This window comes from Lagenorhynchus albirostris, chromosome 6, assembly GCF_949774975.1.
Source record: "Lagenorhynchus albirostris chromosome 6, mLagAlb1.1, whole genome shotgun sequence".
NCBI lineage: Eukaryota > Metazoa > Chordata > Mammalia > Artiodactyla > Delphinidae > Lagenorhynchus > Lagenorhynchus albirostris.
This window is the reverse complement of record NC_083100.1, coordinates 60,920,837-60,943,409: the sequence shown is the minus strand read 5'-3', so window position 1 is coordinate 60,943,409 and position 22,573 is coordinate 60,920,837. Positions and strand designations below refer to the sequence as shown.

At 36.0% G+C, this 22,573-nt stretch overlaps 1 protein-coding gene across 5 annotated transcripts in view; it reads left to right on the top strand.

Annotated features, from left to right (window-relative positions):
- Window positions 1-22,573, top strand: part of DCAF17 (DDB1 and CUL4 associated factor 17) — a 33,213-nt gene that overhangs the window by 4,108 nt on the left and 6,532 nt on the right. For 2 of the 5 annotated variants that reach the window (XM_060152654.1, XM_060152659.1), the window contains exons 3-10: window positions 2,270-2,360; window positions 5,958-6,094; window positions 6,860-6,938; window positions 7,944-8,033; window positions 10,853-10,957; window positions 11,423-11,528; window positions 17,055-17,197; window positions 21,264-21,373. In XM_060152654.1, coding sequence (XP_060008637.1) covers window positions 2,270-2,360; window positions 5,958-6,094; window positions 6,860-6,938; window positions 7,944-8,033; window positions 10,853-10,957; window positions 11,423-11,528; window positions 17,055-17,197; window positions 21,264-21,373 — 861 coding nt within the window. Of the gene's footprint in view, window positions 1-2,269; window positions 2,361-5,957; window positions 6,095-6,859; window positions 6,939-7,943; window positions 8,034-10,829; window positions 10,958-11,422; window positions 11,529-17,054; window positions 17,198-21,263; window positions 21,374-22,573 lie in introns of all 5 variants that reach the window. The other 3 variants (XM_060152656.1, XM_060152655.1, XM_060152657.1) reach the window with 3 other exon arrangements.

Genomic DNA, 22,573 nt, shown 5'->3' with positions numbered 1-22,573 from the left:
TAGGCTGTGTTTGTTGTTTGCTGTCGCTGTAGGTGTCAGAGCCTAAAATTTTCTCTGGTGTTCTTGTTTTTGTCTCCCCAGTACTGACTCCAGCGGCTTGCTCCTGGGTTTTTGCTTCTAGTAAGCTGTGATTCTTGGTATCCACCTCTCTCTCCAGTTTTGGGGGCAGCAATTTGCCCTCTGACCTCAATTATCTGATGTAACTAATAAGAGTTGTTGATTTTCAGTTTGCTTAGCTATTTTCTTGTTGTGAGGACATGACTGATGGACCAGAAACCAGAAGTTAGAGACAATGGTTTTTTAAGTAGTGTTTGAGATTTGTTCTGACCCTGGAGGGCTCCTCCTAGCAATCTTTTTCTGGTTCTCTCCAGCCAATTAACCAGCCTACAGTTTAGCCTGTATGGCCAGTGAATCTACAGATCTCTACTCATTTGCCTTTCATCACAGCCTCCACTGGTTGTGAGAGTGCTCTTAGGCTAGAACTTCTCACTCTGTTACAAATGAAGTCAGTTTCTCTGGGAAGAGACTTGGAGCTATCTGCTTTATGGCCTGCTTCTCTGCCAGGCAAAATCTTCAAGCCAAGGCTCTCAAGCTGGTGGGGGGAGAGGGTCAGTGGCACTTTTGCCTCTGAATGACTCCCTTACTCTAGCTGAGCACATGGGGTTGGGGCAGACATTAGCCTCGGATTTTCTTGCCACTCTCAATGTGGAACCACTGCTTTATGAGGTGGGATAAGGGTAATCAGAGCTCCAGTATTCTTAGGCATGGCAGGCCCAAGGTAGAGCCTCCGTCCCATGAGTAGGGGCTAGGCAGAAGGGAGTCCCACCTCTTGACTGCACTAACCTAGAACCCAGGCCCAGCAACGAGGAGGTGGAGGCTGGATGGAAAATGCTGTCATTCTACCCTTCGAGGGAAGGTAACCCTCTAGGAGCCGGGGGTTGAGGGAGCCCTGTGCTCTTGGCTGTACCAGTCTGGAGTAGAGTTTTCATCTTGCTGAGCTAAGAATGGTGGAGAGGGAGCACATATTATTTCAAACACCATAGACTCTTACTGTTCTTACTGAGTTCTAGTAGGTTTTTTTGAGTAAATGTTTTTTCATTTGTTATATGCCTCTAGGACCACTTCCAGAGACTTTAATTAGTTGTCCTTTTATAATTCTCACCATTTTACTGGGGAGCATGTCCATAGAGCTCCTCATACTCTCATGCTAGAAGTGGAAATCTGGACATCTTCTTATATCATCATAATGTCATTATCATGCCCAGCAAAATTAACAGTAATTCTTTGGTATCATTTAATGCCCGTATTGTAACTTTTCCAATTTAGAGATAGCTGCTTTAATTGAAAATTTTTAAAAAATCAGGGTAAGTGGCATTGATTGGTGATCCAATGGTAAATACCATTGGAGTTCTTTAATATTCCATTCAGGGGTGTTTTACCCATAGGTTAGAATCATATATGAGGTTGCTTTCATTCCTGTGAAATTCTGTTTGGTTTAAACCTTTGAGTCAGTGAGAGTACATCAAAGTTGAATAAAATTGTCACCCTAAAAATTGTTTCTAAAGAGTAGTTTAATTTTAAAGTTCATGAGTTTAAAAAAATGAAAACATCTATGTACACCTCTTAGTAGTAATCAGGGAAGTATATATTAAAGGTAAGAGACTATTTTTCGTATCAAAAATATAGTGTTCAATATTGGCAGAAGTATAAGCTTATTCAACCTTTCTGAAACACAACTTGGGAGTAAAAAAAAAAGCCTTAAAGGGTATTTCCTTTATTATCTACTAATTTGCATCGCAAATAAAGGAACTCTTTATCTAATTAATTTTCATTTTATGATGTTGGAATAACAGTTTATGAATGTGGAATTCAACAGAGATATTCATATTAAATGTTAAAGGATAAAGAAAGAATTCAGTATGCTCCAATTTTGGAAAGTGATCAGCAGGTGGGTATGTGTATATAAAGAAAAGCTAGAGGGAAATGAACCAAGATACTAATACTGAGCCAAAATGTTAATATTGGGTAGTTTTGTACTATTATAATTTATTTTAATTTATTATATATTTTAGATTTTTTTCTATGAATGTGTATTATGAATTTTGTGATCAGAAAAAAAAATGTTAACATTTAATCAAGAAGAGGAAAACAAAGTAGCAAGTTGTATTTTTGGTATTCCAAATCTCTGAATTAAAAAAAAACAAAACCGTCAAATCTGAGCAAACACTACCTCATTTATGAAGAAGAATAATCTTTTTTTTTTCCCCAGCGTTGCATCAGAGCCAAGAAAACTTTATGAAATGCCAAAATGTTCCAAATCAGAAAAAATAGAGGATGCTTTATTATGGGAATGCCCAGTGGTAAGATTTGTTTTTAGAGCACTTATTTCTAAAGCATTTTTAGCCTAGAAGAACAGATTATTGTTAATGTACTGCATAAAGAAATAAAACTTAGGCATCATAGTGATTCTTAAACTTTGAAAGGAATCAAGAAGAGAGCATATCTTTTGATTATCATTTTTCCTCACCAAGTAATTCCTGTCCTAAAAAATTATATATTAATACTATGAATATATTTTTAACTTTTAATACCATTTGTAAATCTTGAAAACTAGAAAAAGTTATGAACTGATTAAAAGTTTTATAAGCAATATAAGCTAGTTTATAGTTATTCTTAGCGTTTAAGAGATTATTCTACTTAATATATTGAGACAATAAAATATTTATTTAGGGCAACAGTTACGTTACGTGACTCTTTTTTTTTTTTTGCGGTATGCAGGCCTCTCACTGTTGTGGCCTCTCCCATTGCGGAGCACAGGCTCCGGACATGCAGGCTCAGCGGCCATGGCTCACGGGCCCAGCCGCTCCGCGGCATGTGGGATCTTCCCGGACCGGGGCACGAACCCGTGTCCCTTACATCGGCAGGCGGACCCTCAATCACTGCGCCACCAGGGAAGCCCATGTGACTCTTTGAAAGTGGATTCTTACGGGTTTCCTCTATGAATCTTTTTAGGAAAATAATAAGATAAAAATAAAAATAATAAAATAATAGATAAGCTCATTCCATCAGATCAGCATTGCCCCAGTGTGTATTTTTTCAGAACACCGTTTTCATAAGATGTTAACATCTTATAATTGCTAGAGGAGTTGGGAGAATTAGGTTGTTTAAAGGGTTAAACAAGTTTATTTATAGAATTACTTCTCAGAGCCTTTAATACTATTAATACTTACAATAATACTACTGTTCATGGTGATTGTCAAACCGTTTTCCCAGCTTTTTTGATCATAGAACTTCCTATTTTGAGATATATTTTTAAATATTAATTTTCCATAGGATCAGTGTTCTAAGAAACACTTAAGAAGTGCTGCAACACATATATACAATGGAATATTACTCAGCCATAAAAAGAAACGAAACTGAGTTATTTGTAGTGAGGTAGATGGACCTAGAGACTGTCATACAGGGTGAAGTAAATCAGAAAGAGAAAAACAAATACCGTATGCTAACACATATATATGGAATCTTAAAAAAAAAAAAGGTTCTCATGAACCTAGGGGCAGGACAGGAATAAAGACACAGACATAGAGAATGGACTTGAGGACACGGGGAGGGGGAAGGGTAAGCTGGACGAAGTGAGAGAGTGGCATGGACATATATACACTACCAAATGTAAAATAGCTAGCTAGTGGGAAGCAGCTGCATAGCACAGGGAGATCAACTCGGTGCTTTGTGTCCACCTAGAGGGGTGGGGAGGGAGACGCAAGAGGGAGGAGATATGGGGATATATGTATACATATAGCTGATTCACTTGGTTATACAGCAGCAACTAACACACCATTGTAAAGCAATTATACTGCAATAAAGATGTTTAAAAAAAAAAAAAAAAGTACTGCAACAGGGGCTCCCCTGGTGGTCCAGTGGTTAAGACTCCTCGCTTCTACTGCAGGGGGCACGGGTTCGACCCCTGGTCAGGGAACTAAATACCACATGATGTCTGGTATGGCCAAAAAAAAAAAAAAGAAGAAAGAAAAAAAGTACTACAACAAACTAATCAGGTCTGTGAATCTGGCTGTTTATTTTTTAGGAAAAATAGAATATGTGACCAAAAATAATGTTTAAAGGTTAAGAGACTATGCTTTGCATTTATTATTAAAATTCCTTTTTTTTTTAAACAGTTGTTTTTACATAAAATTGTAGTTTTCCAGAGCTGCTGCTTTCTTTTTCCCTGGACAGTTGCTTTCTTTTCATAGAAGTCTCCTTTTTAAAAATCAGGAAGCTTTAAATCTACGTTCTCTTCCCCAACTCCTTATTGAAAGTTAAAAATAACTTTTGTGTCCCCACATCTAAAGCCTTTTAATCCAGTCTCATTGGTGAGGGGAAGAGGATGACAGATTTCCTAACTGAGAAACATTTTGAAGACACCAGTGCAGAACACCAAAAATTTAGAGCAATCCTGCAAAAATAAAGTTTCTAGTAACCAAATTCCTAATCTCAATTCTCTTTAAACATTTCATTCTTATTTGAAGTGGAGCAAGATTTTCCACTAAGAAAAACTACAAAGCATATTGTATTAACATACTGATGTGAAACTACATTTAAACTAGCACCCTTCTTCTCTGAGATAATGTGTGAAATACAACTTTTAGTTTAGGAAAATAGCTTGAACCTATTATGTATGCTACTTAATCCTTGTTTTTTTAAGTAGGCAAGGTATAAATGGTACATTTTTAAAAACTCCATGAGGTGATACTTATGTAAGACACCAAAGAATAAAAATATTTACATCATTGCCTGTGATTTTAGTGTAAGACTTCAGTAGCTAATAAGCTTAAACACACACACACACACCCAAGAAACAAACAAAAAAACCTTGTTTCTTTCCCTGACATTTGAAAGGGGAGACAAACCTTAGGAGTATAAATAAAATAACTACACTTACATTCGTTTCTATTCACTCTTCAGCCCAAGCAATATAAGAGTAATTTCAACTTCCTTATTCTTAACTTTCCCCTTAGAACATCTTTTTTATTCTATAAATCAAAGTAGAACCCTTGGCTTCTCTTTCTCTTTCTGCCTTAGTCTTCCACCTTATGGCAACCCCTCAGTGGCAGGTACGCCCAAGCAGCTGTCCTCTCCCTTTGTTGGGGGTAATCCATTGGAGACAGAGGTTCTCTTTAAAATTAGGTCTGATTCTTTTCTTCTTTGGCTGCCTTGATTCTGGATTTTAGCTTTTCATTTGAGGTTAGAGTAGAGCCGCAGTGACTAATGGGATAATTTGCTCTTTTGCCATTTTAACTTTTATCAAAAGGAAAACAAGAATAAAGAAACATCTATTCTAGCAGATGACTTTTAATTGCTTATGGTATTATACATAGTTTTAAGAACTGTTATTGGGGCTTCCCTGGTGGCACAGTGGTTGAGAGTCCGCCTGCCGATGCAGGGGACGTGGGTTCGTGCCCCGGTCCGGGAGGATCCCACATGCTGCGGAGCGGCTAGGCCCGTGAGCCATGGCCACTGAGCCTGCGCATCCGCAACGGGAGAGGCCACAACAGTGAGAGGCTCGCGTACCGCAAAAAAAAAAAAAAAAACAAAACTGTTATTGTTGCTATTGTTATCACAGCAGCATCTGTAGTACTCCTATTACTGTTGTTATTATGATAATGATTGGCTAACATTTGTTGAATACTTAATGATTAATACTTAATAAGTAATCAGTTATTTCAGGTACTGTTGAAGCACTCCATGTGAACAAACTCACTTAATAAATTAATGATGAAAATAATTATTCAGGATTTTAATCTTTCCTTGTCTTAATTCTTTATTTGTGCATTAATAGTTCTTTTTTAATTTACTTATTTGACTACTTCTTTAAGTGTTTAGCTGTTTTCTTTGGATATGGATTACTGCAGATTGTTTATGACTGTGGAGTTTCAGTTTTATACCTCATTTTTTTTAAGGGAGAAATGCTTCCCAATACATCAGATTATAAATCCTCACTCATAGCACTGACTGCTCATAATTGGCTACTTCGTATATCAGCAACTACAGGAAAAGTCCTTGAGAAAATATATCTTGCTTCATATTGCAAATTCAGGTATTAAGTGTGACTTTGTTATTTAAAATTTTATTATGAAAAATTGAGACTTGTGGCCTGGGATATTTCAAGATTTTTTTTTTTTAAGTTTTCCATTGTATACATAGATCTCAGTTTAAAAACCTATTCTATTTTTCTCTCCTCATGACTACTTTTGAAGATTTGAGGATGGAGACCTTTTATCATTTATCTTTGTATTCCTCATAAGTAACTAACCTCTAGTAGTTGGCAGATACCCTTTCTTAAAAAAATTTACTTTTTACAAATAGTATTTTATATGTAGGATGTATTTTATGGTAGATTTTTCTGAAGGCTGGTCTGTTGCAGTTAAATTACCTACGTAATATAATCTAAGAACTGTTAATTTTTAACTAGCAATTTTATAAATTAGATATAAATTTTTGGAATGAATATGTGCATGCAAAATGTGAATGTAACATTTTCAATGCTTTTTGTAACTTCCATTTTAAATCAGGAATGGTTTTTTGTTTTCTAAGTTTTGAATACTGACAGATCAAATATAATTTTTATTCACTGAGACTCTAGAAGGATTAAAATTATATATATATTTAAAAATAGGAATAAATACATATAAGGATCCAAGGGAATTCTTTTAGTTAGTTACTTGTTTTTAAAATAAACTGCTTTGCTTTTATAATTTAAGTAACTGAAAAACTGTTCACTTTTAAAATATCTATTATATTTTTATTTTAAGTATAAGGAAATTGACCCAAATGAATAAATTTCTTTTTATTCTTTTAAAAGATACTTGAGCTGGGACACTCCTCAAGAAGTCATTGCAGTCAAGTCAGCTCAGAGCAAAGGCTCAGCATTGGCCCAGCAGGTAGACATCTTTAAACATTCAATAAAATAAAGAATTTGTTTCCAGAGGAATTTGTCTGAAAATTTGTTATGAAAGAACTAATTATCTTTGATTTCTGAAGCATGCTATAAAAGTTGTTTACCACAAATTTAGGCAATTCCCTTCAAGCCACTCTGGGGAAATACCACAGATTATTTTATATTCCATAACGGAAAGAAATTTGAACCTTGTTCTTCAGAGTAAAGGAGATATCTTCTTCAAGCAGAGAAATCACTCGAGTTTTAATTGTTGATACTTTTTTCTATTTCTGTTTTCTCATGTTAGTGTAATACTGTTTTGTAATGCTAAATGATATGACCATGATAACTCTGTGTCTTTTGATTAGGCCCTTGATTATTAGAATTCCAATTCACAGTATAAATTATGTTGTATAATAATATAATACAATATATTAATTTATATTATAATCTATTATATAGTATATAAATATATTTTGTTATACAGTATATAAAGTATGTTTTTGGAAAATATATTTTGTTGTTAAGAAACGTTTACTGTTATACTTACTTCTATAGATTTTTGTGTGTATATGCAGTCTGTAGTATCTGAAGGACTAAAGGCTTAGTGGACATATTTTGAACATGCAGCCCTTCCTGTTTAAGTAACTTTGCAATATAGAGAGGAGTGTTTTTAATTCATGAAAACAGTGTTTTTATTTTTTTAATTAAAAAAACTTTTTATAGAAGTATAGTTGATGTATGATATATGTTATAGATGTACAATATAGTGGTTCATGATTTGTAAAGGTTATACTCCATTTATAGTTCTTATAACATATTGGCTTTATTCCCCATGTTGTACAATATATCCTTGTAGTTTGTCTTATACATAATAGTTTGTACCTCGTAATCCCCTACCCCTATATTGTCCCTCCCCCACTTCCCTTTCCCCACTGGTAACCACTAGGAAAACAGCAGTTTTAAAATACTCTTGAGAGCTGCCTATGATTTTAGTCTTTCCTTTTAGGCAGGCATTCAACAACCTGTTTTGCTGTACCTTGCAGTGTTCCATGTGCTACCTTTTTCACTCATAGGGATTCTGGAGATCAACAAAAAGGTAGGAACTCATTTCTGATTTAATTGTAATACTAATTTTTTGACAATAAGGTGTAATATCATTGTTTAATTATTTGTTTATTAGGTGTTTGGATTGGAAATGTTCCCTTGACTGTACAAAGCTTGCTGATTTAGTTTATTTCATATCAAAATACATGAGAACATTTGATGTGGGACGAGAGTCTAATAGTCCCTTCATCTTTCTACATGTTTATTTAGTTAGTTAGTTATTCTTGGCTGCTTTGGGTCTTCGTCGCTGCGCATGGGCTTTCTCTAGTTGCGTTGGGGGCTACTCTTCATTGCAGTGTGTGGGCTTCTCATTGCGGTGGCTTCTCTTGTTGTGGAGCATGGGCCTAGGCACGTGGGCTTCAGTAGTTGTGGCACATGGGCTCAGTTGTTGTGGCGCGCGGGCTCTAGAGCATAGGCTCCGTAGCTGTGGCGCACAGGCTTAGTTGCTTCACGGCACGTGGGATCTTCCCGGACCAAGGATCGAACCTGTGTCCACTGCATTGGCAGGAGGATTCTTAACCACTGCGCCACCAAGGAAGTCCCTTTCTGCATGTTTTTATGCTTGTCAGGTGGATAGTGTTGAGTACCAGTCATTAACAAACCACTGTTCTATAAAATTATGAAATGAGTAAAATATTTTTTTCATTGGGAATATTCCAAAGCTTGTTAAAAATGATCATAAAGGTAAAAAGCTGCAACAAAGTGCCTCATTTTAATTGCAAAGTATAGATCTAAAACTTGTTTTATGGTATATAAACAAGTCTTATAATTAAATATGTAAGTTCTTCAACTCATTCAGTGTTGGGTTTTGTTTTCATTTTTTGCGGTACACGGGCCTCTCACTGTTGTGGCCTCTCCCGCTGCGGAGCACAGGCTCCAGAGGCGCAGGCTCAGCGGCCACGGCTCACAGGCCTAGCCGCTCCATGGCATGTGGGATCTTCGCAGACCGGGGCACGAACCCGTGTCCCCTGCATCGGCAGGCAGACTCTCAACCACTGCGCCACCAGGGAAGCCCAGTGTTGGGTTTTATTGTTGTTGCCATTGTTCTTGATTTGTGGGGTGGTTATTTGGGAAGAAAGAAAGGACATATTTCCTCTGAGTAAAAGAATCAATAGTTTGCTAGTTTCCTTTAAAAAAATTGTTACTTAGTTTGGGTGAATAGTTATTTATTGGTCTATTCTACTAGTCTTTAATTAAGCACCTGAAGCATTATTGAGGCCAGGTCTTGAGGGTCCACTAATACTTATAAGCAAACAAGATGAATGTATTTTAAAAGTTTTATATAAGCATAATATACTAAACTGCATAAAGACTAAAGAACTAATTATTTATTAATTGTTCATTTTGTATCAGGCACTTTGAATATTTTACGACATATAATAATAGTGTAACATATAAAGTATTTAACTAGGAGGTTAAGCAGCTACCAAAATCCTAAAGGTAGTAAATGGAGAAGCTGGAATTTGAACTTAGATTTGACTCCAGAGTTTAAACCAAATTTTAAAATAAGAGTGGCTACTTTATTATAGCACTCATCATCTGAAAATACATTTGAATTAAACAAATCCTCCTTTCAAATTGGGGAATGAGGATCAGGGAATAAAAAGTCATAGGCTAGTCAAGAGCAAGGCAAACCATGATTATCCTTTTAAGAGATGACAGAAAACACAGCTCATAAGTGTAATTGTTCTCTTTGTGCTTGTGGATTAAGTGTGTATACTTATTACAGTCTACAATAGGAGTGAACACTTAGCAAAGTCATAAATTGTTTCTACTTATTCTTACATGTTCGAGATAATCATTTGAGGGATTTGATTTTGATTACAGTTATTTGAAATTGACGTTTATCTTTCACTTACCATGCATAATAAGACTACCTACGGGCCAGGCTCAGAATGTACTTTAAGCTGTTTGTTGGGGTAGTAAATCTTTACTAAATGATTTGTCTTGAGTAGAAACAGAAACAGATTTTCACTGAATTTCTACTTGTTCTTTCTTTTTTATTTATTTATTTTTGGCTGCATTGAGTCTTCGTTGCTGCATGCAGGCTTTCTCTAGTTGTGGCGAGCGGGGGTACTTGTTCTTTCATTGCTATGAATATTTGTTTATGTTAGTTGGCTTTTGTTAAATATTAAAATAGGCACAGAATCAAGTTCTTTTTAGAGCTCTATGGAGCATCATGACAGGATCCAGTACATAGAACAGAGACAGAAAGGGAACAATGAGCCAAAGCTCCTCAAGGTTAGCTAGGCTAAATGTTTCTGGATGTATTTGGTTTTTAACATGTTCGGTTTTAACAGTATTAGATTTTTAAAGAACAAGGTAATGATAAAATTCTCGAGTAGGCTATTTTTTACTAGAATTACTTTCTTAGACCCAATCTTTTCACCTCCAGCTAAAAAAATGTCCCTTTATAAATAACATTTTATGAAGAATAGGTCCCTGTATTTATTCTGCCGTGCATATTCTGCATGGTAGAATTAAATGGACTCAGTTTACACCTATGTCCATGAGGAAGAGGATTTGTTATTAAAAGATATTGACAAGACTGTGAAGCAAATGTATGCTGCTGCATCATTTTGAGGGGTATGTCTTACACTCCCATTAGTGCTTCAGTTTGAGACCCCAGTGGCTTACCACTCTGCCCTAATAACACCTTAGCTTCCAGTTTCTAAATTATAATTAAGTTATAATGCTAGGCAGCAGTGTTGTAGTGGTGGCCTGAATATTAAACAGATGGACAAACCACTCTGAAACTCAGAGGATTGGCCTTCTGGTCTTTTCTCAGGTGATATCTACCTTTCCCCTCAGATTTTCGGGAGCGTAACAGATGCCACCTTGTCTCATGGAATACTGATTGTGATGTACAGCTCGGGACTGGTCAGACTTTATAGCTTCCAAGCCATCACTGAACAGGTAGAGAAAACTGAAATTTGCCATATTGAAATTAACTTGAGATTTGGACTGAGGTATGAATTTTTTTTTGAATTTTATTTTATTTATTTTTTTTATACAGCAGGTTCTTATTAGTTATCCATTTAATACATATTAGTGTATTCATGTCAGTCCCAATCTCCCAGTTCATCACACCACCACCACCACCCCCCTCGCCACTTTCCCCCCTTGATAGGACTGAGGTATGAATTTTTTAATGAGATGTTTTTAAAGTAAGGCACTGTGTAGATTTCAACTCTACAAAACTGTACAAATGCAGAAAGACAAAGTAACCTTTAAAAGAGGGGTGGGAAGATAAACAGAAAGGCCCTTGAATAAATAAAGACATTTCCTCGGTCATATACATGTGAATTTGATTTTTTTCTCTCTCCAGACAGCAAATAAGTAGGTGCTAAAGCCACCATTTTTGTTTTGTTTTGTTTTTAGTTCATGCAACAGAAACTTGACTTAGGGTGTGCATGCAGATGGGGTGGGACTACTGGAACTGTAGGAGAGGCTCCTTTTGGCATTCCTTGTAATATTAAAATCACAGGTATGGCTACTATATAGTACTTTCTTCACCTTAAAAATTAAGTGGTCATATTAATAGTTATTAATTGTAATCATCCAAATGTTTTTTGCATGATTTAATTATAAATTAATTCATTTTATTCCTATGCAGAGTATTCTTTGCTTTTGAATAGGCATTCACAAAAATCTGTTATTCATTTAGATAAAGGCCTGGGGATGCTGGACCTTGCTTAGCCAGAGATCTGTTGCCTTTGGCAAGTTACTTTTACCTTTCTGGTCGTGATTTCCTTATCTGCAGAATAATAAGTTGCAGCAAATGATACCATCTTAGTTCCTTTATAACTTAAAATTTTACAATTCTGTGAAATTTACCCAACTTAAAGATCAACAAAGCACAAAAAAATTATACATAATTTTATAAATATAATAAAAATGTTCTATATTTAATTAGCTTATCAAATTCAGCAGTTTATTAAAAGGAAATGAACTGCTACTCAAATTGAGCAATGTGTGTTAGATAAACCATGACTGACCAGAGTTCATCTCAGCAATACAAGAATTATTTAATGCAGACAGATGTAAAACTGATATGAATAAATTTAAAAAGATAATATATTTTGTTATCCTAATATTTGTTTATCTTTAGTCTTGGTTCATTAAGAATCATTCTTGGGACTTCCCTGGTGGCACAGTGGTTAAGACTCCAGGCTCCCAATGCAGGGGGCCCAGGTTTGATCCCTGATCAGGGAACTAGATCCCACATGCATGCTGTAACTAAGAGTTTGCATGCCACAACTAAGGAGCCCACATGCCACAACTAAGGAGCCCGCCTGCCGCAATTAAGACCTGGGGCAACCAAATAAATTTAAATAAATAAATATTTTTTTAAAAAAGAATCATTCTTTGTCATATTGAGGATATTTCCTTTTACTTCTAACCAATAAACATCACATATTTAGGTGAAACTCCGAAGGTTTTTCTAACGTGGGTCAAAATAAGACAGTAATTTTTTTCTATTATTACTATTTAACATTACATCATCAACAGATCAAGAAACAAATGAAAGATTTAATTGTGAGAAAGGAGATGTTCTTTTTATTAGTAAATGACAGACTATAAAAACAGAGTCCAGTATAGCCATTATTCAAGAAACTCAAAATAAATATTCTAAAAATTACTCGGGGTTTTAGATGTCTTGGACAAGCTGAATTAGGCAGTTCTGTGATAACTCAGCCTCAGCAATACCTCCTATATTTGATACAAATATGCTAGCAAGAATCTATTAAGAATTTTAAAACTACAGGCTCCAGTAGTAACTACAATGTATTATTTTGAAGAGAGTTTCCCCAAATGGTACATTGTTCTCATTGAAATGCAGATAGTAAGCAAATAAAGCAAAGAACAGGGTGATAAAGAAAGCTCATAGAGCCTTTGATTGTGCTGTGATTTTGGTCCCTGTTTGTAGAGAGAAGACTAGATTTGGGATCACAATCTTGTTCTGCTACTAGTAAGAGTGAAATTCCACTACTAACTGGTGGTTATGATAGTGAGCAAATTACTTAACCTCTCTGGGCCTCACTTTTATCAACTTTAAAATAATAACATTTGAAAATATCTGTGATATCACATGCCATTGTAAAACAATACAGCAATTGTTGGACATTTAGCTTAGAAAAGTAGCATACTATGTTGGAAACTTTGAGTATTTTTTCAGACTATATTGACTGAAATCCTATTCATTTCTACAGATTTGTTTTTCAGGATCATTAAGCTCTGTACAAAATTATTCCTTTTAACTGTAAATAACTTTTTTTAAAAAATGCAAAGCAATTCATTTTCATTACAGAAGAATTAGGAAATAATGATAAACAGAGAAAGTTTAAAATACTCATAGTCCTCCTGCATAGAATTAACTGTTATCACCTCAGTGTGTTTTTTTGGTAATCTTGTAATGTATATATGTCTGAAACCAAAAAAGAATCATACTGTGAATACTCTTTCATAACTTGCTTTTTAAAAAAATAATGAATGAATGAATGAATGAATGAATTAAATAATGGCAATTCCCTGGTGGTCCAGTGGTTAGGACTCCGTGCTTCCACTGCTGGGCTCCCAGGTTCTATCCCTGGTCAGGGAACTAAAATCCCACAAGCCACACGGTGCAGCCAAAAACAGAGAAAAGAAAAGAAATAATAAAATGATTAAAATAAAATAAAATAATTTAAAAAAACAACTCAAAGTATAATTTACATGCACTTAAATGCCCTCATTTTAACTGTACAATTTGAGTTTTGCCAAATGTTTATATCCATGAAACCACTACTACAATCAAGATTTAAAATCTTTTCATCACTCCAAAATGTTCCCCTGTGCCCTTTCCAGTCAATTCCCTCCCCATCCCCCGCCTTAGGCAACCAATGAACCTGCTTTCTTTCACTCTAGTTTTCTGGAGTTTCATATAAATGGAAGCATATGATATGTACTTTTTTATCTGGCTTCTTTCACTCACCATATTATTTTTGAGATTCATTGCATATTATTGCATATATCTGTAGCCTAACCCACTTTTAAATGTTAATATATTACAAATATTAATTTCCATCTAGATTATTTAATAGATGGTCTTATGAAAACAAAGTCAGAGTTCTATCTCTTTACATCAAAAGAAATAATAGATGGATCAAAGATTTAAAGTTCTATAAGAAAACTTAGAGAATCTTTTTATCTCAGAGTTGAGAAGAGCTTTCTGACACAAATGCAGAGCCATTAAAGAAGGGATTGACAAATTTGGCTACATAAAAATAAAGTGCTGCAAGGTAAAAAACAAAAGCACACACATAAACCAACTCAAAAATCAAACAACGAACAGGATATATTTGCAACATACACTGTAAAGGGGTAATTTCCTCCTTATATATGAGTTCTACAGACCAGTAAGAAGAAGTGACTACAACAACAACAACAAAATGAGCAAAGGATATTGTTCAGAAGAAGAGGAAATATAAATGACTTTTAATTTGGGGAGGACAAAGCCCAACGTCACTGATAAGAGAAGCGCAAGTTAACACTATCATAAGATACTTCTTTTCAGATTCTCAGATATCAAAAAGTTAGGTAACAGGGTTGGTGAGAGTATAGAAAAGGCACTTTCATTTATTATTGGAGTCCCTTGGGGAGGACAATTGGTCAGTATGTTTCAAAATTTTACATGCATATATTCTTTGAGCAATTCCATTTTTAGGAATTTATCCCAGATACATTCACATGTGTACAAAATGACAAATGTACAGTTACAACATTGTTTCTAAGAGCAAAAGATTGGAAACAATGTATATTGATACATTGATAGGTGACATTAGTATTCTATGATTGTTTGGCTATGTCATAAACTTAATTGTTAAAAAGAAACAGGAATTCTTTTTGCACTGGTATAGAGAAGTTTCCGATATATATTAGTAAGTAAAAAAAGGAGTGCAAAACGATGTATATAAAAACCCTCATTTGTGTTAAGTATTCATATGCATATATTAAAAGTATAGATATATGAGTATATGCCTTTAGGATTGCTTGAAATATCTGGAAGGGCACACAGAAAACTGATAAATAGTAGTTATCTTTGAGGGATACAGATGGAAGGAAAACTTAGTTTTCATTATATTTTTTCTGATGCTTTTTGAATGCAGTACTTATATTACCTTTGCCAAAGAGTGGTCCTGTGTATATATGTGCACACGCTAAGCTCCTCAAGGTTTTAAAATCTCAACTTATGTACCATTAAACGCATGAACTGTAAATTTATTTAACCAGTTTACAATGGACATTTAGGTTGTTTTTAATTTTCTGTGATTATAAATAATATAAGAATGTTCCTGTAATTATTAATGATCCTAAAATTTCCTCATCACAAGACATGGAATCAGCCATTCTCTGAGAACTCCTAGGCCCTTTCAATTGAGAATAGTATTAGAGATCAAAATTTGGGCTCTTGGGGCTAATGGGGACCCACCAGGGTTGTGGTGAGCAGAGTCATGCTGTGCTTTTGGGCTATTTTTAGCAACTGCTGGGAAAAGTATTTCTTTTTAAATACATCTTTTTGCATTGATTTTTTTTTCCTATTTTGAATTCCTACCTTATATTCTCTACAACATACCTACTTAAATTTTTAACCCCAAATTCAAACTCTAATTGTATTTTTTTCTCTTTATAATTCTTCTTTTCCTCATCCACCATCATTTGGTAGCCACCATATTATCACACATGATGTTTATGTACCTTTCACAATTTACCAACTGATGTCCTTTGCCCATTTTTCTATTGGGGTGTCCATCATTTTCTTATTACTTAAAAAGGATTTCTTTATATATTAAGAATATTACCCTTCTCTTAAAAGGTTTTAAAAAAAAGGTACTTTAAATATAGTTGATATGTTTATACTTATCTCTTCTTTCTCCTTAAGATTGTCAGTTTGTAAACTCACTTTTCATTATTTGTTGTTTTCTTTGTATAGCTTTAAGTAGTAAATTGCCCTTATGAAGAAACCTAATAAGGCACACACTTCTATATGTAACATGTGATTTTTTGAGTGAATGGTCTCCCTAAGACAAGTCCCTTTACTGACAGTGGTGGCCTCATAAGCCAAAGATTAAACTCTCAAGTTAGAGGCATAAACAAAGGACTCTGATTAGTCACCTTCACAAACAGACCATGTGGTATTTCAGTAGGGCTGCCCCAAAGGAATTCTGGTCTTCATAAGCAGCACTACCTTCCATTTATACATGTCTCCAAAAGTAAGTCTGTTATGCTCTATATAAAATTAATTGTCATCAAAGAAGAAGACTAGGAAGTACTAACAGATAGTTCTTTTGTGTTGTCAGTCTCCAACAGACAGTGACTGACTGGATGTATCTAAACTACCTTAAAATTAACTTGTCTAATGATTATACTAGTAGTAGTGGCTATCCTTTGATAAAGCTTCCACGGTAACAGGACCCTTCCTAAGTGGTTACTTTTCATTATTTCAGAAGTGGAAATCTTAAGCAACACTTCTTTTGTAAAGTTTGCTAAATATAACCGGTTAGTCTAGAATATGAAGGTTCTCTTCCTCACATTTGAAGGAAGTATTAGACCTAATACCTTGTTGGATTGTTACGAGAGATGGAAATAGTATCTAACCAAGCCTTGCAGATAGCCGGTGCTTATTAAATGGCAGCTGCTTTTGTTAGGTATACTTTGTCATTTTTGCCATCATAAGCACCTTCAGCCCATTTTTTATCTCCATCCAGCTGCATGTCACACATATCCTGAAAACGGATGTCTGGGAAGTTGACTCATAACCTAACAGTTGTTTCCTATCAGATTTTTCTTTTCTTAAGACTATGGAAATAAACAATAAGCATCTTTCCTGATTGTATTTTCTTTCCTTGAACATAGTAATTTTTCATTAGTGGAAGTTCATAGATGATGCGTGCAAAGGTTGAGTTCAGTTAATGAATGATCCAAGGCTACCAGAATAAAGGAGCTAATACATTCCTTTTGTCTATCTCTGCAGATACACCACCACTGCTCTTTGAGGTGTCCTCCCTGGAGAATGCTTTTCAGATTGGAGGCCATCCTTGGCACTACATTATCACACCTAATAAGAAGAAACAAAAAGGAGTTTTCCATATTTGTGCCCTAAAGGACAATTCCTTGGTAAATCAAGGTGGTCAGACTTCAGTAGTAAATTTATATCAGAAATTCTTTATTCTCTACTTCTCTAATAGGTCCACAATCCTAAGAATTACTTTTTTGTTTGTATTAATAATTTGTAAACAACGTAAAGTACAGGAGAGTACAAAGAATATAGCAAACACTTGTATGTGCTACCCAGAATTTGAAACATTAACATTTGAAAATTCTCAGGACACCAAAGATTTATTAGGTTTTTTGTCCTTACCATCTCCTTGATCCCATTTAAACATCTCTGAAGCTGCATAGTGGGAATCGTTGATGGAATGTATTCAGGCTGCCTCTGAAATTACTGGTGGAGTGTGTAGTTGGTTCTGCTTCTTCATGGTTTGTTGCTCTTGGCTCTCTAGAGCAGAACCAGATTGAACTCTGTTGGTCATGGTATAAACACTGAAACACTTTGAGTTTTCAAGGATATTTTAAAGTTATATATGGCAGAATAGAAAGAAAGGGTATATGGCAAGACAAGACAAAAAATTACCCCTTGAGTTAATTTTTCTTTTTAAAAATGACTTAGGCATTGATTTATCATTTAATAAACATTATTGAGGGCCTACTGTGTGCCAGACGTGGCTGGGGACACATTCTCTTCCCACAAGTTGCTTACACTCTCAAAAGAAAGCAAATGTGTAGGGAAATAAGATGCAGTCCGTTAAGTACAGTGATTGAGATAAGTACAAGAGTGAGTGCGCAGAGGAGGGGGGTTCTATCTTTGTTTTATATTGCTGATTTAGTTTAGTTTATTTCTGGAGCCTCTTGATACATCAAATAAACTTTTTATGAGGCAGACTCAGCTTATTCCACATGCTTCTCTTCCAGAATCTTTTTCCATCAGTCACTGTTGGACCCAGTGGCTTTGAGAGTCACAGGTCACCTTTCACCACACCGAAGACGTACACAGTCTTGGGTCCATTTATCTATTTCCTTTGGTGTCATGGCCACCAGGGAACATGGTGTATAGTGTGTTCTCGTTTTTTGTTTGTTTGTTTGTCTTTTTGCAGGAGCATTCTTCCCTTCCATTTTCTCATTAACCTATCACATGTGGGAGCTCCTGTTTGGCCCAGCCCAGTGACATCCTCTTTTACAAATGCGGACTGTTTCCCACAAGTCTGTGGTTTGATTATTCACCTCCCAGCAGTGGACATCCTTCAGCCACCAGGACCTGTCACATCTCTTTTTTTTTTTTTTTTTTTTTTTTTTTGCGGTATGCGGGCCTCCCATGACTCACGGGCCCAGCCGCTCCACCGCATGTGGGATCTTCCCGGACTGGGGCACGAACCCGCGTCCCCTGCATCGGCAGGCGGACTCTCAACCACTGCGCCACCAGGGAAGCCCCACATCTCTTTTTTGCTGAACTTTTCTATCTAGTCAAACCCTGCACAGTTCACATTCTAGACATTTAGTACATATTCTTCTTATATAAGAACTGATAATACATATTCTTTTATGTGTGTGTACAAAATGGCCTTCAACATCTACATCAAGCATGCCTGTCAAGTATTCTCCTTGTATGATTACTGATTATAACATTTAGTCAGATCTTATTTCAACATATTCATAAATAATTGCTAAATCCAGGGGAGTTTTCAGTCCTTTTGCTCGACAACTTTGTTGAGGTGATATTACCTTAATGATGCATATGTGCATTACCTCCCCACCTGTCAGTCAGAAAAATACATAACCCAAAAACATACATGTAGGCAAACTGAAGAATTCAGAAAATGATTCATAGCTTTCTATTAAACTGAGCTTTAAACTAGCATTTGAGCAAATAATAAAAACTACAGAAGCTGATAATAATGCTGCCTAGTATTTAACACAAAGAGAGATAATGTTTCTTTTGCATGTTGTATTTAGATATTATAATAAAGAGAATAGTCTCCTAAAGAAAGAAAGATATGGGTTTTTTGTGTGTGTGTGTGTATATATATATATATATATATATATATATATATATATATATACACACACACATACATACACACACAGCATAAAAAAGTTTTATAGTGGGCTTCCCTGGTGGCGCAGTAGTTGAGAGTCTGCCTGCCAATGCAGGGGACACGGGTTCATGCCCCAGTCTGGGAAGATTCCACATGCTACGGAGCAGCTAGGCCCGTGAGCCATGGCCACTGGGCCTGCGCGTCCGGAGCCTGTGCTCCGCAACAGGAGAGGCCACAACAGTGAGAGGCCCACATACTGCAAAAAAAAAAAGTTTTATATTAAACAAAGGAGCATTTGGAGCTGATGCCAAAATGTACATTGTTTTAGTGGTTGCAACAAAGATGTTTAATTGTATTGATTTTCTTATATGTAAAATGCAGTAATACCACCATTTCTATTAGAAATCGTTAGGATACTTATAAAAATTCTTAAAAAATTAAAATGCATGTGCTAATTTGATACCTAAAATGTGTTAAATTCCAGTTTTTAAAAAAGCATGGCATACAAAGCACTTGTGATGTAACCTCAGCCTACCTCTCCAGTCTCATGGCTGGACACTCTACTTCTCAATTTAATTTTATCTGCTACTCGTGTTTGTGTAGCAGTAGCACAAACTCGTGTTTGTGTAGCAGTTGTGTTTGGGCATATACATGCTAAATGGATCAACACTTCTGTGCTTTTGATTTTGCTGTCTCTTCTTTCTAGCCACTTTATTCTCATTTCAAGGCAGAGTTCAGGCTCCTGAAATTCTGCTTACTTGGGTTGGATGCTTGATAATATCCTGTGCATAGCTTGACCACTTTGTTTTCTACACTGCCTTATTCTATTTCTGTTTCTATCTCCCTTCTTGAATATGAGCTTCTTGATGACAAGGATTATGTTTAGTGCCTAGTGTGATACCTTAAACATTGTGTCCTGTCAGTATATGCTAATGGAATTAATCATTTTATATATCAGAAACTTTTATGAGTATCTAATAGGAAAGGTGACATCATTTCATTTTACATTGGAAAAATTAAGTTAAGTGACTTGGATAAAGCCAGTGAAGTTAATATATCCATGCTGGTATTAGTCCCCAGTGCTCCTGTGTGTAAGGTAAAACATTTATTACATATGTGATCACATATGGAGGTATCTTTTTCTTTATTTTATTTTTTTTTATTTTTTTTATTTTTTTTTTTTGCGGTACGCGGGCCTCTCACCGTTGTGGCCTCTCCCTGGAGCACAGGCTCTGGATGCGCAGGCCCAGCGGCCGTGGCTCATGGGCCTAGCCGCTCTGCGGCATGTGGGATCTTCCCGGACCGGGGCACAAACCCGTGTCCTGTTCGTGCCCCTGCATTGGCAGGCAGACTCTTAACCACTGCGCCGCCAGGGAAGCCCTCTTTTTCTTTATTTTAATGTCTAAATATACTAATATGAAATCAATCTCTCTACTTACCTTAAGTGCTAAGCAGTATTAGACCGTTTCCTCAGCATTAGAGTTTAACATCTGACTTTTGCAAGGAGATTGTATGACCTGTTTGGTTGCATGTTTATTTTTGTGCTATCTACTCTTCTGATTGACAGTTTGTTGAGGATAGGGAAGGGAGAAGGATGTTGTGGGGGACTGCATGTACATAATTATGGCAGAGTTAAATAATGGAAAATCCATGGACTTTGGAGTCTAATCTGCTGTTTAGTAGGTGCTGAATACTAAGCAAATGATTTATCCTCTTTGTGCATCAGTTTCCTCATCCATAAGATGGGGATAGCAATATATGCTTCAAGTATTGCTGACATCAAAAGAAGTAATGAGTATAAAACATCTAATGCAGTGCCAGACATACATTAGGTGCTTGAGATATGGTAACTTATTATTTGTGAGCTATAATATATAGTGCATGGTGCATCTATGAAATTTCTGAATTTAAATGTTCTGGATTTCTCAAGTTTGAGTGTCCTAATTCAGCCCTAATACACATCCCAGTTCAGCTGGTTAATGTTTTCTCTTCCTTTACTTTTGACTTACTGATCTATCACTGATGCTGGATTGGAAAAATTATTTTATTTTTCCTTAATTTTTATTTTCAATATTTTGTTCCAATTTCAGGCAAAAAACGGGGTCCAAGAAATGGAGTGTTGTTCTCTAGAATCTGACTGGATCTATTTCCATCCTGATGCTTCTGGTAGAATAATACATGTTGGCCCAAATCAGGTCAAGTGAGTATTTTCCTTAGTTACTTTAAAGTTAAAAGTAGCCTTTGGTAGTATTTATTGGCATCTTTATTTTTGCCAGCTAACTACTGAGCAAATTGTGGAAATAATTAACTTTTTGTAGGGTGCTTCATCAGAGAATGGCATCTAGAAAACCTGACTTTATTCTTTCAACCTCATCATTACTGTTTGTAAATATTACATTTGAGTAAGTTCTTTGTTGGATGATAGATGACGTGTGAGGAAAAGATTACATATTGGTTCATCCTCATCAGGTCTTAATTCATTCTCCAGGATTAATGAGAGAGATGATTTATCTTTGTTCTAAAAGACAGCCTTACTGATGGAGAAGCAGCAGGTTGTTTGAAGTAAATCTTGTTGTATTTAGTTTACCCACATCTTCCACACAGTTGACCTCTCCTTCCTTGAAACACTCTTCATTTGGCTTTCCTGACACCACAGTGCTCCTGAATATTTTCTTCCCTCTCTGATCTGTCTTTCTTAGTATCCATTCACGTTCTTTATCTTCTTTTTTTTTTTTTTTTTGCTGTACGCGGGCCTCTCACTGTTGTGGCCTCTCCCGTTGTGGAGCACAGGCTCCGGACGCACAAGCTCAGTGGCCATGGCTCACGGGCCCAGCCACTCTGCGGCATGTGGGATCTTCCCGGACCGGGGCACGAACCCGCGTCCCCTGCATCGGCAGGCGGACTCTCAACCACTGCGCCACCAGGGAAGCCCACGTTCTTTATCTTCTACTCAGACTTTAAGTCCTCAGGACTTAGACCCTCTTTTCTCACTCTTCGTTCCCTTTCTGCTTGATTCTCCTGTTTATTCCCTTGGCTTTAAAGATCCTGTATACACCAAAACTCCAAAATTTCTCTTAGCACAAACCTCTCATCTAAGTTTATGTCATAAGTCTGGAATCATTCTTGACACTTCCTTACCTTCTTGTCTTTCATCAGTATAAGTGTACTTAAACACTCACTTGCATTTTCTCTCTCTCTCTCTCTTTCTCTCTCACACTCTCTCTCTCACACACACACACACACACACACACACACACACACGCACCATATATCCCATCAATCCAGTTTATTTTGCTACTAAACATTTCTTAAATCTGCCTCTTTCTGCCCTTGGCCACTGTCACCACCTTGGTCAGATCATTGTCATCACTAGCCTAGACTATAATATTTGCCTTCTTAC